This window comes from Sceloporus occidentalis, unplaced genomic scaffold (genome assembly GCF_023333645.1).
Source record: "Sceloporus occidentalis isolate IW3139 unplaced genomic scaffold, rSceOcc1.0.p SCAF_1, whole genome shotgun sequence".
NCBI lineage: Eukaryota > Metazoa > Chordata > Lepidosauria > Squamata > Phrynosomatidae > Sceloporus > Sceloporus occidentalis.
The window spans coordinates 152,581,369-152,599,130 of record NW_028316981.1 but is presented as its reverse complement, the minus strand read 5'-3'; the positions used below and the strand labels follow the sequence as shown (position 1 = coordinate 152,599,130).

General features: G+C 42.7%; 1 protein-coding gene across 1 annotated transcript in view; it reads left to right on the top strand.

The window, feature by feature from the left end:
- The first annotated feature begins 2,078 nt into the window (after window positions 1–2,078).
- The window catches only part of CD63 (CD63 molecule), a 19,701-nt gene continuing 4,017 nt past the window's right edge, over window positions 2,079–17,762 (top strand). The window contains exons 1-5 of the mRNA XM_089477835.1: window positions 2,079–2,189; window positions 5,573–5,653; window positions 14,795–14,983; window positions 16,583–16,657; window positions 17,122–17,217. Of these exons, the coding sequence (XP_089333961.1) occupies window positions 5,588–5,653; window positions 14,795–14,983; window positions 16,583–16,657; window positions 17,122–17,217 (426 nt within the window). The 5' untranslated portion in view covers window positions 2,079–2,189; window positions 5,573–5,587. The remainder of the gene's footprint in view (window positions 2,190–5,572; window positions 5,654–14,794; window positions 14,984–16,582; window positions 16,658–17,121; window positions 17,218–17,762) is intronic.

Genomic DNA, 17,762 nt, shown 5'->3' with positions numbered 1-17,762 from the left:
GAAGTCTCATCCACAGGGTTGTCATTTTAAAATTTTATATTTACATATCTCTGGTTGAAAATTCTAAAGGTCCCTCCTTAAACTGCAAATCCTAGGCCTGTTACAGACAGCCAAAATAAAGCTGCTTCGAGTCACTTTGGAGGTATGGTATTTCAATGATACATGCGGCCTAAGAGTCCAAAGGCCGCACCAAAGCCATGCTCCAGTCCTAAGGACTGGAGTGCAGCTTTGGTGAAGCTTCCAGACTCTTAGGACTCATGCATCATTGAAATACCATACCTCCAAAGTGACTCGAAGCAGCTTTATTTTGGCTGTCTGTAACAGGCCCTAGAATGCACCAGGAGAAATCCTGAGCAGTAAAAGTGGAATAGCAGCACTATAAGAGTGTAGTGTAGTGTGGTAATCTACTATCAAAGGTGCTACAAGATCTCTCTAAATACAATAACTAAGCAGTGAAGGGGAAGGCAGTGCCATCACTAAGGGGGTGCGGACCTTACCAGGTGACACCCTAAGGGGTGTGTGACACCACTGCTCCCAAACACCTGTCTTTTGGCAGAAACAGGCTGAGAGAGGGTTTGCCTTCCCCTGAGATCATAGACCTCACTGAACTACAAACCTCAGAATGTAACAGGAGGCAGTCAGGGCAATAAAAGTGGAATAGCAGCACTATAAGAAAGAAGTTGGCAGCAGGAGCTTTCCTAGGCTACTTCCTCAGATGAAGAAGTAGACTTTAGTCTAGGAAAGATCATGCTGCCAACTTCTTTAAGTGAGTCTAATAGGTGGTACAAGATCTGATTACAGAGACTAACACAGCTATATCTTTGAATCTTCAACCTCAGGGGAAAGTGAAGGCTCTGAACAATGCATTTTGACTGGCCAATAAAGGTATCACTGTTTGGTGGATTTTTGTTTGAATTTACTAAATGGCCAACACAGCTACTCCTGCATATTTCCCTAAATTTCTGCTACCCAAATTCCGTATTTTGGAAATTTTGGTTTGCTCTGAATGGTGTGTCCGTCTGATTGACTATCGTGTGTTTGATTGTACTCCTCAATATTTCTTTATTAATCAAACTTAAAAGTCTCCTATCAGTTAGAAATAGTTTTCCTAGGCTGATGAGAAAGTAGACTGAAGTCTAGGAAAGCTCCTGCTGCCAACTTCTTTCAGTGAGTATCAAAAAGTGCTCTAAGATCTCTCTACAGTGATTCCACAGACTAACATGGCTATTATATCTTTGAATTTTCAGCCTCAGGGGAAGGCAAAAGCAAATCCTCTCTGAACACATCCAGTAACATCCAAACAATGATACCTCTACTGGGCCAACCAAAATGCACAATTACATGTTGCAAGCTTTCAAAGTCACACTGGCTTCTTCATCAGGCAAACTGGAGAAAGAAATTGAAGACATTAATCATAGGCCTGCATTTTCTGTTTCTGGTCTCAGTTCAGATGGCAGGGAGGGCTATCTGCAGGCTGTCACCTCCCCTTTTGGCCATGGTCACTGGGAGATTTTCAAAGTCAAGGAAATTTAATGTCCTTTTGCAACTCAAAGAAGGTATTTCCTTGGAACCCAGCATGTCTCCATCCTTTGTGGAGCCACAGGCTGCTATATAGGCATTTCGTTGGCCCAATGAAGGTATCATTGGATGTTATTGGATTTGCTATATATGGTCAACACAGCAAACAAGTATCTAGAGAGCTCTTGCAGCATCTTGTAGTGACCAAGAGCATCTGAGGGAGTAGGCTGAAATCTAGGAAAGCTCCTGTTGCCAACTTCTTCCAGTGAGTCTCAAAAGTGCTCCAAGATCTCTCTGTAGACTGATTCCACAGACTATACTATACCTTTCAATGCTGCGGCTTGGCTCCTGCAATCCCCCATACATGCCTGCCTGCCTGCCTGCCTGCCTGCCCTATAAGAGTGACTCAGGGGAGCCCTGCCCTGCCCTGCCCGGCTCCATGGCCATCATCATCACCATCATCACATGAGGAGCAGCTGGGCCCTTCTCTGTCGGCGGAGGAGTGACGCTGCTGGGGCGGGGAAAGCGGGGCGAGGCCGCTATAAGAGAGGGAGGGTGCTGACGCTTTGCTCAGTGCTGCCTTTCTGGACCCTCAGGCTCTTATTAACTCGTCTGTGTTGTAGTTGGGCTTTTCTATTTATCTGCTTTCTGAAGGAGAGAGAAGGTGAAAGGTAAATAGAAACTTATTACACACACACGCACACACACACACATATATATATATATCCGGTGGAAGAGGGTTAGTTTTTTTAAATCTGGGAGTAGTCACACTGTCTTTTTGTGTGTGTCTGTCTGTCTCTGTGTGTGTGTGTGTGTATATATATATATATATATATATATATAATATGGTGGAAGAAGGTTGTTTTTTGAATCTGGGAATAGTCACACTCTCTCAGCCTTTATATATTATATTTATATATGGTGGAAGGTTGTTTTTTAATCTGTGAGTAGTCACACTCTCTCAGCCTCAGGGCAACCAACCCCCCCCCCCTTTCCTTTCTGAATAAACCCCAATGTTATGTTATCGCTTTATTTTGTTTTGAGGATTTTGCTTCTGGTGGCTCTCATTGGTATCCCATGCCTTTCTCTCCCCAAATGGCGTTGGTTGTGGTGGTTGTTGTGTGCCTGATTGAAGCCGTTTCTGGTTTATGGAGACCCTGTTTGTTCAGAGTGTTTTGCCATCTTTTGTTTTGCTGGTGCTTCCCTCTGAGGCTGAGAGAGTGTGACTTGGCTTGAGCCTGGGAGAATTCGAACCCTGGACTGTCCCCAGAGTTATAGCCCAACCCTGGAGCCACGCTGGCTTCAATGTCGCCAGGAGTCGGAAAGGGAGGCACATTGCAACAATGAAATGTAGAGTTACAGAGAAACAAAAGAGGGGCTGATGTAGAAAAGATTGAGCTAGAAAAGTGGGTTGATCTGGAAGGCTTGGTGTGGTGGTTTGAGTGTTGGACTATGACTTTGGAGACCAGGGTTATACTGTATAACAACAACAACACTCTCTAAGCCCCACAAACCTCCGTGATAAAGCAGGAAACGACTGGAAAGCACAAAACAACAACAAAAGGGGGGTTTACACAGTTAGCCTCCCTAGTTGTGTTGGGTCTTTTATTGCCTTTGCCCCCAAGAAAAATGCCTTTGGAGCTGTGTGGCGTCCTCCATTTCCAGGACATGCCCTACATCTCCTGCTTTCCCTCCAGGAGGGATTCCCAAAAGCCCTCCATTTTGAGCAGGACTTGAAGAAGCAGGAATGTCTGTTTCCACCAGGAGTGTTTGTTAAACTTTATATTTAGTCCTGTCCCCCATTTTGTTGGAAGGTCCTCCATTTTGTGTCGCCTGGTCCTCCTTTGTAGTTATGGGATATTTTAAAGCTTTTTTGGAATCTTAAAAGGAGAGAGAGGGGCAGAGGAAAAAGGGAGTGGGAAAGAGGTTTTCCTCTGCCAAACCGAGGCAGCCATGGTGGCTTGAAGGAGTCTGCCTCCATTTAAAGGGGAGAAACTAGTCAAGGTGGCCATGGGCCAGAGCCCTTTCTTTTCTCTCCATCTTTCTTTCTCCTATCCTTCCTTCTCTCCCAACCCAGGAAAAAGTCACAGATAAAAACCTTTGACATTATTATAAAATTCAAACACTGAACATGTCTATATAAAATCACATAAAATTGTAATACTGTATAATATAAAAGTCCTAGGTATGGAGGGAGTTAGGAGGGCATGGTCCAAAACACACTGCAGAAATAATCCAGTTTGAGACCACTGTTGTTGTGCCTGCATCCACACTGCAGAAATAATCCTGTTTGCCCACTTTAAATGCCATGGCTCAGTGCTATGGAATTCTGGAAACTGTACTTTTGTGAGACATTTAGTCTTCCCTGTCAATAAGCTCTGGTGCCACAACAAACTACAAATCCCAGGAATCCATGGGATGGAGCCATGGCACTGAAAGTGATTGAAACTGGATTATTTCTGCAGTGTGGATGCAGCCACAAACTGTCCTGGCTCAGTGCTGGGAGTTCTAGGGACTGTAGTTTTATGAGACATTGAGCCTTCTCTGTCAAGAGATAGCTCTGGTGCCACAATGAACCCAGAATTCCCTAGCACTGAGGTTAAGAGGTCTCAAACTGGATTATTTCTTTACTGTGTTTTGAACCTATGGGGATTAAGGTGTGAGAGCCAACATGGCGTAGTAGTTTGAGCATTAGACTGGGACTGCATCCACACTTCAGAATTAATCCAGGTTTAGCTGCCATGGTTCAGTGCTATGAGATTCTGGGACTTGTATTTTTGTGAGACCTCTGTCAGGGAGCTCTGGTGCCAGAGCTACAAATCCCAGAATTCCATGGCATTGGAGCTGTGGGCGTTAAAGCGTTGTCAAACCGAAATTATTTCTGCGGTCCAAAACACACTGGAGATGGAATAAATTTGTAGAGTACGTTTTTATAAGAAAAAAGGGGTGTATGTCTCCACGAGATTCACGGCAGTTTTGGAAAACTGATTAATTAAATGGTGTGTGCACATGTAGTATTATGGAAAAGATTTATGTATATTGTCTGAATTTTAAGTTTAATTATATATTTTTCTAAATATATAATAATAATAATAATATAATGACAATGGCGACAACAACAACACACTGCAGAAGTAATCTACTTTTACTGCCCTGGCTCAAAGCTAGGGAATTGTGGGAATTATAGTTTTATGAAACATTGAGCCTTCTCTGTCAGAGAGCTCTGGGGCCACAATAAACTGCAATTTCCAGGATTCCCTAGCATTGAACCAGGGCAGCTAAAGTGGTCTCAAACTTGATTATTCCTGCAGTGTGTTTTGGAGCTGCAGTGTGGATGCAGCTGAGACTAGGGTTCGAATCCCAAATCAGCCACATAAACCCACTGGGTGAACATCTGCCAGGGGTGCTTTGATTGTGAGTTCCGGCATGGCAGTATGGGGTTGGACTAGGTGGCCCTTGAGGTTTCTTCCAGCTTTATGCCTCTGTGAGTCTATGCCCTTGGGGGAGTCACAGTCTCCCAGCTTCAGAGGGTGGCCATGGCAAAAAACAAAAACAGAGCAAAACCTGTGAAGGAACTTGCCAAGAAAACCCCATGATAGGTTGACCTCAGGGTGGCCATAAGTCTTGAAGGCAGACAGGAACAACAACATGGAGGAGTGTGGGGAGGGCAGAGGGGCTGCTTGCCTTTCTGCTCAGGAATGGCTCACTGTTTGGAGGGAAAAGAGGCTCAGGATCCGGATTGGGAGAGTGGGAAGGTGTATGTGAATGCAGACTTTATCCCATGTCCTCAATCTGTTTCCATCTAGCAACCTATTTCTTATACGTAAGATCCTTTTTTAAAAACCACTCCCTTGAGGAAACTGCCCACAGTTACTGGAATTAAGGCGTCCTTTGGGGGCCCCCTCCTGTTTCCTCCAAGTTTCCTGTTTCCTTTTCCCAGCCTCCATTATAGTATGAATAACGCCCATCTTCTTTTTCTACCCCCTTCCTTCCCTCTCCTGTGGTGGGAGGTTTAGCTCTAACGCTGCTTATTCTCTTCTCTTCTCTTTTATAGGGATTAATCGACAAAATGGGCGTCGAAGGTGGTATGAAATGTGTCAAGTTCCTGGTCTTTTTCTTTAATTTCATATTCTGGGTAAGTCAAATCGGAGGGAGAGGGTGACATGGGGGTTGTTTTGAGCACTGTCTCTCATCAAAAACCCTGGCTGCTGTATTGCTTGCGCAGCAGAGAAGCTGCTTAGTTAAACTTTGGGCAATTAACCTTTAAAGGCTAATTTAACTCCACGACAAAATGGAGTGGCTTTCAAAGGCTAGTAGTTGCTCCATTTTCTTGAGGGCTTTCCTGTATGTATTTCAGAAGCACTTGGTTTCCCTAAGCAAAAGGATCTTGTTGCGCCTTTGAGACTAGGGTTGCATCCGCACTGCAGAAATAATCTATTTTGACACCGCTTTAACAGCTATGGCTCGGTGATATGCAGTTTTGGGAATTGTAGTTTGTTGTGGCCCCATAGCTCTCTGATAGAGAAGACTAAATGTCTCACAAAACTACAAATCCCTGAATTCCATAGCATGGAGCCATGGCAGTTAAAGCGGTGTCAAATCAGATTATTTCTGCAGTGTGGATGCAGCCTTACTGTGTAAAGGAAGTTGTAGCAAAAGCTTTCATAGATGCATCTGAAGAAGTAGACATAGTCTACAACTTAATTCACTCAGTTTCAAAGGTGCTACAAGATCCCATACTAATATTTCAGATTAAGACGGCTATGGCTCTGAATTCTGTTCCCCTGGTTTCCTTAGTAGCAAAATTATGTAAGTGCTAGAAAACTCCCCATCCAGGCTGCTCTATACTTGCAAAGTGGAGGGCCTGGCTGGTTTCCTTGGTCATGTTACATTCCTCTGAGACTCTTACATAGATGATAAAACATTTTACATGCCTCCCTTCATACTTTAAACCTCTCCAGTGTCATGGTTCCTTTACTAGGGAATTCTAGGAATTCAGCTTTGGAGATGCTCATCGTGTCTTAGTAAGAAAGTTGGTTTCACTTATTTCATATAGCAAAAGAGCAACATTTTAAAAAGAAACTTTATTTTAAAAGACAGAAGCAGAACTGCAGTTTTATAGTTCCATGATGTCAGAATAGTTTGCATACTGGTTCAACAAATGTAACCATATCCTCCTTCTCTATCATGTTATGGGATGGGTTTTTCTGTTCATGCGGCACTTCGAATAAGCTTTGAATCAGAAAACTGAGGATTGCAGAATTTCTCTCCTTGAGGTTCAGTAGGAAGGCACCAATCAACTTTTTTGAAGCAGAAAGTACCTCCATTTGTCTTTCAAGAATATAGCTACAGTTATTAGGATGCTTTTAAATGACAAACACTGATCTCTTTTCAACCGAGTGTAAGTCATTTTGCATCAGTTCTCCAGATATGGCACAAAGAGTTTGGGGAAGTAGGAAGCCAACGGTTTTGTGACTCTATTTTGGTCTTAAGCAATCAGGTTGCCAAATTTAACCACCTGGAGAGTTCAAGGTTCTGTTTCTTCCAATGGGGCTGCCACTTTGATCTTAACCCTCCTATTGCTGTTGCTACAAAAGCAGCAGTCATGGGATTCTGTGTGAGAAAATATATCTGGGATAGCCGTATTGGCTATACAGCAAAATAAAACAACACCCAAAATCTGCAAAACAATGATACTTCTTTGGGGACAACTAAAAGTGCACAAAACTCACCATACAAGCTTTTGAAGCTCCACTAGCTTTTTCATCAGGCAAAGGTGTGAGAACAATCAGTGGTAGCTGTGCCATTTTTCCACAAAGCACTGGGCTGGTTCTTACTGCTGGAAACAAATGGGGAGTGTTTGTGAAACAAATTTGGAAGTCCTTTGGCCCAGTTCTTTGTTCTGTGAAATATGGGATCAGGTTGTTAGTAAAGTTTCAGTGACCAAGCCTGAGTCACATGTGTAATTCTACAGAAAGAGGACATGGATTGCTCAATAGCAGAAGAAAACTTGGCTTTATACTTCCACCACCAATGTTCACTGTGACAAATGCTGCATTATATGGGAAGGGAAGAGTCTCTGGGTTGTGGCAGATGATCCAAATATCCCCCCCTCCATTTCTGGAGCAGTAGTCTCCTCTCAGTTGGAGGAGGGGTCCATGCTATCTTCAATTACTGATCAGAGATAGCAGGACTGCCTTTTCTTGTTGTTGGCCAGTGCTTGGAAGTGCTGCTTGAGAGCTCTTTCCTCCTTCAGCCTATTCTACACAGAGGGAAGGCATGTTTATGTGTGAAGGACTGATACCTGGTTGCTGGTTACTAAAGTACTGGGTTAAAAAACTCCACATAGCACTTCATTCAAGAGCCTGATGGCATAATGGGAGTGGTGGCCAGCCATTGATGTCATCTGGCCCACTGAAGGTTTGTGGGTGCGGGAATCCTTATTAGGGTAACTATTGAAGGGATAATATTTTACTTAGATATCAGTCACATCAGGGTATGATTGAGATGGAGGTGAAGAAAATGTATACGTATAAAAACAGAAAATGAGGGAGACCTCAATTAATAAAACTTTCAAAGATTTTCATAGAATCATAGAGTTGGAAGAGACCACGAGGGCCATCCAGTCCAACCCCCGCCATGCCGGAAATCTCAATCAAGCCATCCCCAACAGATGGCCATCAAGCCTCTGTTTAAAGACCTCCAAGGAAGGAGCTTCCACTACACTCCAAGGAAGGAGTGTGTTCCACTGTCCAACAGCCCTTACTGTCAGGAAGTTCCTCCTAATGTCGAGGTGGAATCTCTTTTCCTGTAGCTTGCATCCATTGCTCCGGGTCCTGTTCTCTGGAGCAGCAGAAAACAAGCTTGCTCCCTCCTCAATATGACATCCCTTCAAATGTTTAAACAGGGCTATCATATCACCTCTTAACCTTCTCTTCTCCAGGCTAAACATTCCCAGCTCCCTGAGTTGTTCCTCATAGGGCATGGCTTCACCATTTTAGTCACCCTCCTTTGGGCCCTCTCCAGTTTCCCAATGCCCTTTTTGAATTGTGGTGCCCAGAACTGGACACAGTATTCCAGGATCTTATGGAGAAGGTCATAATAGCACCACAGCTTGAAAAATAAGTTCAGCACATCAAGAAACAGATTACTCTTTCTCTCCTGTATCACTGTTTGAGGTGGAAAAGATTAGGAAGTAAATTTAGAGCCTTGGTCAGCAATCATTTTGTATGGATGAGACACTTGACAAGGAGGTGGGGGTGGCAGCAAAGGAGTAACATATTTTCAGTTTTCATATTGTGTCTCTATAAGAATGGAATAAGAGGACTAGGTTACTGGGTTCTTACTGTTTGTTGCAGAGACCATAGGCCATACCTTTCTCTTGCCATTCATACTGCAGTGACTAATCCCAGGATTGCATATTTACCGTCTTGAGCAAACTAACTGGGAAAGCCCACACACAGCTGAATCACCATCCTTATGAGTGACAAAATAAATTCTGTCCCATAAAAGAGCTTGTAGATATGTCCTGTTGCTATAGGTACTAGTTAGCACTGCCCTCTCTCATTTTGCTTCTGGTGGGGGGGGGGGGCAGGCTAGATAGCACCAAAGGGTCCCTTTAAACATGAGTTCAGCTGAGTTTATGCAGCAGTGCTTGACTTTGCCTGCTCAAATATGCTAACTTATATCCTGTTTTGATAGGGAAGTGAGAAAGGATTTGCCTGGGAACTGAAATAGGAAAAGTGAGTACCAACTTGTTGGTTGGCCTTTCTTAAGAAAAATGATGAGGAATGGAGTAATTTTAAAAAACATTTTGATGACATAGCTTCTATTCTCCCCTTTCCTATATATGGGTGTGGGGGTGTTCCTTGAAATCACTGTCATCGTACAGCAATCCCATAAATTTGATAACATTTTTCTTAGGCAAGGAATATTTAGAGGTGGTTTTGCCAGTTCTTTCCTCTGAAATGTACACTACAGCACCTGGAATTCATTGCGAATCTCCCCTCCAAGTACTGACCAGAGGTGATCTTGCTTAGATTCCAAGATCAGAGAGGATCTGATGCCTTTAGGGTATTTAGGCTACATCCTTTCCTGAATACTTCTTAAAAATCAAGGTACTAATATGGGAGAAGGTGGGGAATAGGCTAGGTAAGTCCAGATACTCATCTTTCTGTGTGGCAGATGGAACTTGATTTTCTCACCTCAGAAAGAGCTCATTAGCCGTATGTTTGCTCTCCCTGTTAATGTGACAAAATCACAAACACTGGTAGGTTAAAATGACCTCGAGGCTTAGTCATGTTGATATGTAATTATGGGATGTAGCCCTACTGAAAATAAAAGAATGTAGAATTTGAACTTCCATAATTGCTACATAATCCAAAATGATTTTTTCAGTATTTCACTTTGTCCTAAATTTACATGTGAAAATCAAAATTCAAAAATAGGTATTTTAACTGTATGTAGTTCTAATTGTATGCTTGGTATAGTCCAGATTTCTATGTATGTGTTGCCTTAGCTCTTAGTGATAAAATGACACTAGCTCTTGTATTCTCAGTGAAAACTACTTGGTTTTAAACCAAAGTAGACATAGAAACATGTACTGTGTTAGGTATTTTATAATAAGCAGTAACATGTTATGATTGTGAGAAGTTAGGATTTGTTTTTATATAACTCAGACAGGATAGTGAAAAACATACTATTTGCTTGGTTTGCACGGTTAAGTGGGAGTATTGCTTATGGTTTCACTATTGAGCTAGAGCAGATGTGAGTTGCTGTGCAACTACCATAGTCTTACTTTTGGTTGTGCTGACTAGGATTGATGAGGCCAAAAATATTGGAAGGGGGCCACAGTTACCCAACCCTAAGTTAAATCTAAAAGAGCTCTGGCCACAATTTTAAAATTTCAGTTCTTTAAGTGTAGGTTTTGGAAGTTGGTATTTTAAATTACTCTCCTCCCAAAAGCACACCCACACACCACTATTCCCTGTTAGCCCCACTTCTGCTAGGACAACTGGATGGCCAGGAGACTCATTTGTTTGCTTGCACTTGGTTACTTAATGTGACCGTAGTATAATATTAGTCAGGAAGTGAGTGAAATCGTTGTGGTTTTTGTCTCAGTTTATCTTTACTTAGGAAGCAGTGGAACATCAGCATGAAGGGAGGAAGTGATTACATGTCTTTTGGGAAACTTGCCAAGTGAGGCCACTTTATGCATTTTAGTAATGCTTATGATAAATGGCTTAACTGTGGATGTGCCATAAATTCTCCAAGTGTCCTTATAAGAAACAGTCTATGAGGATTCTATGCAAGTCTGCCTGTTCAGCTAAACAAAAAGGGAATGATAGAACAACTTAAATACACAATCATTATGTACTACACTTTTGTGGGTGAGAACCCTGTTGGTCAGGGCAAGAAACATTGTGTCATCAGTTGAGAATTATGTGTATGAGAGATGTGTGATGGTGGAGAGAGAATGCCCATGTGATAGAAGGCTGCTAAATGCTCCCTTGGTATGAAAGTGCAGTCTGTCTTGGGTTGAGCAAGGAGTTGTTGAAGATGACCATCTAACAGAAACATGTGGCTTATTATTCTGTTCTAGGACCTAAGTCCCATTGTTAGTCTCAGATAAAGTAGGCCCACTGAGTCATTGGGAGTTATGGAAAGGTTGATTTACCAGTTTCCCATTGATTTGGTGAGTATGCTCTAGATGGGTACAGCAACTGCATTAAGGCCCAGGTATTTTAGGTTGTTAATTTTACCTATTTTCCCCAGTGGAAAATAAGATTATGCCCACATTGACTGGGTTTGATTTATATATCGCTCTCTCTGCCTATGCATGGCTTGTGGAAACTGCCCCAGATATATTTGTAGTATAAAACTGATACAACTTGACATCTGGCTTGGGAAGGAAGAAGTGTGCAAACCTGAATGCAAAAACTGGATTGGACTGTCTTTGTCACACCTTCTCCATGAATATTGAGTTGCCATCTCCTTTGTCATTTCCTATGCTATGGCCAGAAACCATCAGTGTAAACCAACTTCTTGACAGGTTATATTTGGTTAACATATGCAGTAGCTTGATGTTGCCTCGATCTGATGGTTAGGAGGACAGTGACTGTACAAAGGCAGTCAGTAGTTTGAGGTCTCTCAAAGCAGTAAGTGAGCCATTCCCATCCACATTGTCACAGTTGATGCTCCAGAAAAGATCATAGTGTTGAATATCTCTGACAAGTTTAGAGAGTATTTTCCCTCCACAACATTAATTTTCGGATGCAGGAATAAGCTTATAGTACAGTGCGTCCTCGCCTTACGCGGGGGATCCGTTCCGGATCCCTCCGTGTAAGGCGAATTCCGCCTATGCTCGAGCCCTATTGGAAACAATGGGGCTCATGCGCGGTGGCGCGGGTGTGCGTGGGGCGCAACGGGTGCGTGCGCCCATTCAATTGAATGGGACGCGCCGCCCCTTCCACCCCACGCGCGCCCCGCAGCTTGAGCGCATATGCTCAAGGCCACGTATGGCGCGCCCGCGTATGGCGCGGGCGCACTGTAGAAGAATACCAAGTAATGAGGGTGCTCATGCATTCCTTTGGTAACAGTTGGTGTTCCACTTGCAGTGGCCAGTTTGGACTAGTGATTGGCATTGAGTGTCGTACTTTTCCAGTGGGATTAAGCAGAACACACTAGAACAAGATAAATTGGGATGTGGGAGGGTTGTCTGTCTGGAAGCAGCTTTCAACCAATCCCTCCTCCAACATCCTCAACACCAAAATGCGGTAAAGGTTGTTAAATCAGCACACAGGTCTGACTATTACTGCTGTGAGACAATATAACCTCACCAAGAAAGTGGTTCCTTGCCTTCAGAAAGGGAAGGGGGAAATGACATACAGTATATGGCTGAACCACTCCTACAAAGCAAACAGACTGCAACACCTCTTTTCTGGCTCTTCCACAGCCTTTCACTATTGCATCTCTTCCTCTTCCCCATGAGTGCACTTGAGAATTCTTAAAGAAAGGCTAGGGCACTGATTGTCCTTAACAGGTGAATAATGGTGATAAAACAATGTAGGACATTTCCTTTTGGTATGTTCCGTGTGCACCTGACAGCGTAAAACAAGTGGGGTCCCTCTCTCCCCTTGTGTTGAGGCACCTCTTTCTGTCCCCAGTGTTCCTATCTGACAAGAGTGTTGGTGAGAATGGCTCTTTGCTGAATTGCCTCCAAGGTCAGGCCTGGGTACCTGGAGAAGAGCTGTGTGCCATCTGGAAAAGGGCTGGGTCTCTTTGCCTTGGGTGGGTCCACCCTGCTGTGATAGGAAAAAGTAAATACTAGCTCCAGGAAGCACACCAACTATTTGGGAACTGGGTGGTGAGACAAAGTGAAGAGGGGAGGCATTTTGTGCTCTGGAGATGACATAGTGAAAGGAAACCTAGCAATGGTACTTTTTAACTGCAGTGCCTGAAATCCACTTACCAACTTGGTTGCTCCATGACTTGTAGCCAATAAAATTTCCCCAAACACTAGTCTTTTTTAGCACCGTAACTTTTATGCATAGTTCCAAATGCCAGGTTTCTTTATTTTGTCTCCCTGTCAGAATCAGCCTTGATTCTCTAATTCTTCCCCTTGTCCTAATCCTGTGCCTGTTCTTGTCTATTAAAACTGTTTGTTGTAGTTACCATTCTTAACTTTTGGTTTCTTGTCTTATCACCTTTCCCCTAGACTGCTGCCTGGTTTTAGTGGATGCATGTTAACCTTATTTTAGTGCCTATATCTGAAGGCCCAGGTGCTTTAAACTACGAAGCCTTTTTATGCAGTGCAAGTGACATTTGCTCTGAACTGTCCATTAGGGTGAACTTCTATTCCAACTAATATTCTGTTCCAGCTAATAATTGTTATACTTAACTAAAGGAACAAGCAAGCTTTTAAATTAATAGGATCATAGAATCATAAAGTTGGAAGAGACCACAGTGGCCATCCTGTCCAACCCCCTGCCATGCAGGAACTCCCAATCAAAGCATCCCCGACAGATGGCCATCCAGTCTCCAAGGAAGGAGACTCCACCACACTCAGAGGGAGTATGTTCCACTGTGCATAGCAGCTGTGGCTAAGTATGAAATAGTTGTGTGGTGCATCTTTCCTTCCATACCCTCCATGCTCACCTGTTCTAATCATATTTGCAAAGTGTGTTTCCAATTGCAGTTTTATGAAGAGTGGAACTAGATCCTTTGTGAGATTAAAAAATCCCCTCACACACACACAGGAAAGCAGCTAATGATGACTTTACACTTGTACCTGATTTCAGAAGCTACTTAAGGAGAAGTGCATTTAGTGAGGAATAAATGCATATGTCAAGTGGTGATGGAGAAGCCCTTTGCATAGATTGGGGGGGGGGGTGCAGGCTGTATTAAAATTGCAGAAGCTGGTTACCACCTTACCTTTTATAAATGGAAATACTTAACATTGCCACTGTGTGTGTGTTCATGCATATATGTTGCATAGTGATAGCATATATGTTGCTTCTTACACGTAGCTTTGACAGACTTGTTATATCCATAACAAGTAAGAAACAATTGCTGTGAAGTTTGTGCTTATTCTCAGAACAAGTGTGCCTTATTTATTATTTATTTTAAAATATTATTATATTGCCATTCCAGTCAAAGTCTTCTGTTGTTTTTTAAGCTTGAGAATACTTTTTGCATAGGGAGGAAGAGCTACACCAAGCAGGCTTTTATAAACATAAGGTGGGCAGTTGTGAGTTTTAGAAAAATGTGGTATATGGGAAACTGAAATTTGTATAGGTTAATGATTACACATCAAATGAGCTGTTTTCAACTCCATGTTTAATTAAATCAAGGCCAGCCTGAGATGTTTTGCTGCTTGAGTTGGAGGACCATGTGCTTGTTTCTCCACAAGTTATATTGCAGAATAGGATGGTCAAGACATTTTCGCATATGAAACAAAGTTTCAGGAGCACCCCTCCCTCCTGCTGACAGTAACCCTGCTATTAGCAAATCTGTATCAAGATGGATCCACCTTAACAAGGGAAGAGTATTTTGAGTGGAAGGGCATAGCTTTTTAAGAAGTTAATGCATCTTCTAAAAACAAGTTAGCAAAATCACAACTAACATGCCAAAAATTGGCTTATGTATTTTGATCTCAGCCATGTGTGTTTCTATGTGCAATAATTCACTGTTCTCTTTCATCATATGAGGATACTGTCCTTTTCCTCTGTGCCACTAGACAATATGTTCTCTCTCTCTTTCTGTCTCCCTCCTCCAGCTCTGTGGTATAGCTCTGATTGCCTTGGGGATTTATGTACAGATCGAACTCAACAACACGCTGCAGATTACCAACCCATCTGCTTCAGGTGCACCTATCGTCATCCTTGCTGTGGGCGTTATTGTCTTCTTCATCTCCTTCTTTGGTTGCTGTGGAGCAGCGAAAGAGAACTACTGCATGGTCACTACGGTGAGGAGAGGGTCAGTGGAGAAGAAAGAGGGTGTGGGGAGATGTTCAGTGGTCACCAGGAGATGAGTAGCAATATAGATTCATGGGGCTGATAGAACACTTGTGCTTTACTGTTCCAATGCCAGCTTCTACTTTTCCATGAAACCCAGGCATCTGTGGCTGTGACAACAAGTTCTGTTTTCCCTGTACCCCCATGTTCCCACAGCACAGGCTGTACTTTGCCCTACAGGTGTGTTTTAGTTTGGCACGATGAGAGGAGTGCTGTCTTTTTGTAGCAAGGAAAGTTGGTATGGCTGTGATGGGAAAGCCAGGATGCTTAGGATTTAGTAGTCTCTTTGAATTCCATGTGAAAGTTGATCTCTCTCTTTCTGACTTTATTGAGAACCCCACAGAAAAGGTATGCACACACTGATTTTCCTTTAAAAAAAAATAATTATGTACAAAAAAATTAATTCATCAAATCCCTATGCAGTGTAGTTTGCATAATCTATATGTAGATACATTGGAAGCACTGAAATCTTGATCACATGCAACCCAGTTTTGTCCCTCTCCTGTTGGGATTTCCCTCTCACAAAATTGCCCAAAATAATTTAACCTGTTAACCATGTCTGTAAGGAGTAAAAGTTTTGCTTTCTAAAAATAAATAAATAAAACGTAGAACTGCTTCCACAGTTTTGCTGGTGTGCAAGAATCTGTGGATGCAAGATTCTGAAATAGTCATACTCTAGCTAACATTCTATCTGGCCTGATGAGGGACTAATGTGGACCTTTGAGGTGGACAAAGAAAGATCTGCTGCAGAGCATGATTAAGGGCTTCACATTGTCTAGGATTACCCTTTTTTCGATCTCTGTTCTATAACTATGGTTTCTTGCCAAAGAGATAAAGACAGTATCTCTTGGTTGCTGGGAGCTAAATCAGTAACTAGACAATATGTAATTGACATTCTAATGCTATTTAGTTAAATCTAACGAAGTCTGAAAAAGAATAGTCCATGGATCAGAATGCATTTTGGGTAGGGAGACTGTGTAGTTGGTTCTGAAAGAGCCAGGATCTTTAATGATCAATCATTACAGGGTCCCTGTTCCCTACACATTGATCCAGCTCTCTTACATGAGTATGCTTGTATCCCAAGAGAAAACAGAAGGTGGTATTGCCAAATACTGTGGGTTGATATTTGAAGAGCAATTAGCACAACAAGAGATACAGAGACAAGTTAATGCTATTGTTTATCCCTGGGAGATACTGATGGATATGATAATTTAAAGATTATGGAAGCAGAGAGGAGACTGATGGAGAGTCCTGGCAGATTTTGGGAACCCTTGGTATGTTTAGAATAGGGATAAATACTGTGCCCCCTGTCTGAGTAGGCTCCAGTAGGAGGTTAGAGCTGAAGAGATAATTATGCAAGGCGTTCTCCTGTTTGAGGGCTATGCTGTCATGGTGGAAAACTTTGGTCTCAGGATTAAGGTGAGATTTGTGTGGTTTGGGATGGACATAAATTGTTTCCTCCTTACAACACAGGCCAGGTTGAAGAGGCACAATGGGGCTAGAATGCCCAAAGATTCCTGGATGTTAAAACACTTTATTCCCTTCTGTAGTTTGCTGTCCTGCTGACGCTGATCTTCCTGGTGGAGATTGCAGCTGCCATTGCTGGCTACATCTTTAAGGACAAGGTAAGAGATGTACCTGGATTTTAAGCTATTGTTGTCTTCATGCTTTTTCATGAAACTCCCTAGAGAGGAGCAGCAGATGAAGAAATCTTTCTTAAGGTTGATGGACACCAGCAAGACAATTTATCCAGAAGTTGTCTTTGCATCCCCAATAAAAGTGGTCTCCCCCAGGGTAGCTTAATTGTTCAAATTAGGGTCTAGCTCAGTGATGGCGAACCTATGGCACGCGTGCCAGAGGTGGCACTCAGAGCCCTGTCTGTGGGCATATGTGCCATTGCCCCAGCACAGAATTTGTTACTAGAAAGCCAGAGGGACACAGCACTTTGCAATAAATAAGTGGGTCTTGGGTTGCAGCTTAGACACTCGGCCTCTAAAAGGTTCACCATCACTAGTCTAGCTAAATCTGCCCTCCTTCCCTGGGGCTCAGCAATCCTCACTCCCTTTTCTCTTCTGCTGTCTTTTCCCAGGTCAAGACAGTAATTGATGAGGAACTCAGAGCAGAAATGAAGAGGTACAGAAATGACTCAAATATCGCCAAGACTTTAGATGACCTGCAGAAGAGCGTGAGTGAAACATGGAAACTATTTTCTGTGCCATATTTTTTTTAAAGCAAGAGGAGTGTGCAATGATGGGCAATAAAATTGGAATTAAAACCAGAGCCATTACTGAGAAGAGCAATTTTAAATGCACATATAGGGTTTAAAGTCTCAGTTTGCAGAATTGACCTGTATTTCAAAAACAGTTTGATGTAAGAGTATATGTGTAACTAGTGGCATGATAGTTCAGATTTTAGCTGATGCTATTTATTTATTACTGGATCTGTATCCCTGCACCTGAACTCAAGGTATGGCACTCATGGTTCTCTCACTTTATGCTCAGAATAACCTTTTAAGGCTGAAAGATGATTGGCCCAAAGTTACTAAGGGAACATGGAACCCTCTGTATTGTTTGGACCACCAACTCCCATGATAGCTGATCATTGGACAAGTGGGCTGAGCCAAGTGGAAGTTACAAAATACCTAGAGAGCCTCCCAGTTACCTGTGTCCTCTCCACCTGTTGCACTGTCCTGATCATTAAATTTACGAGAATCCCTGTTCACTCACACGA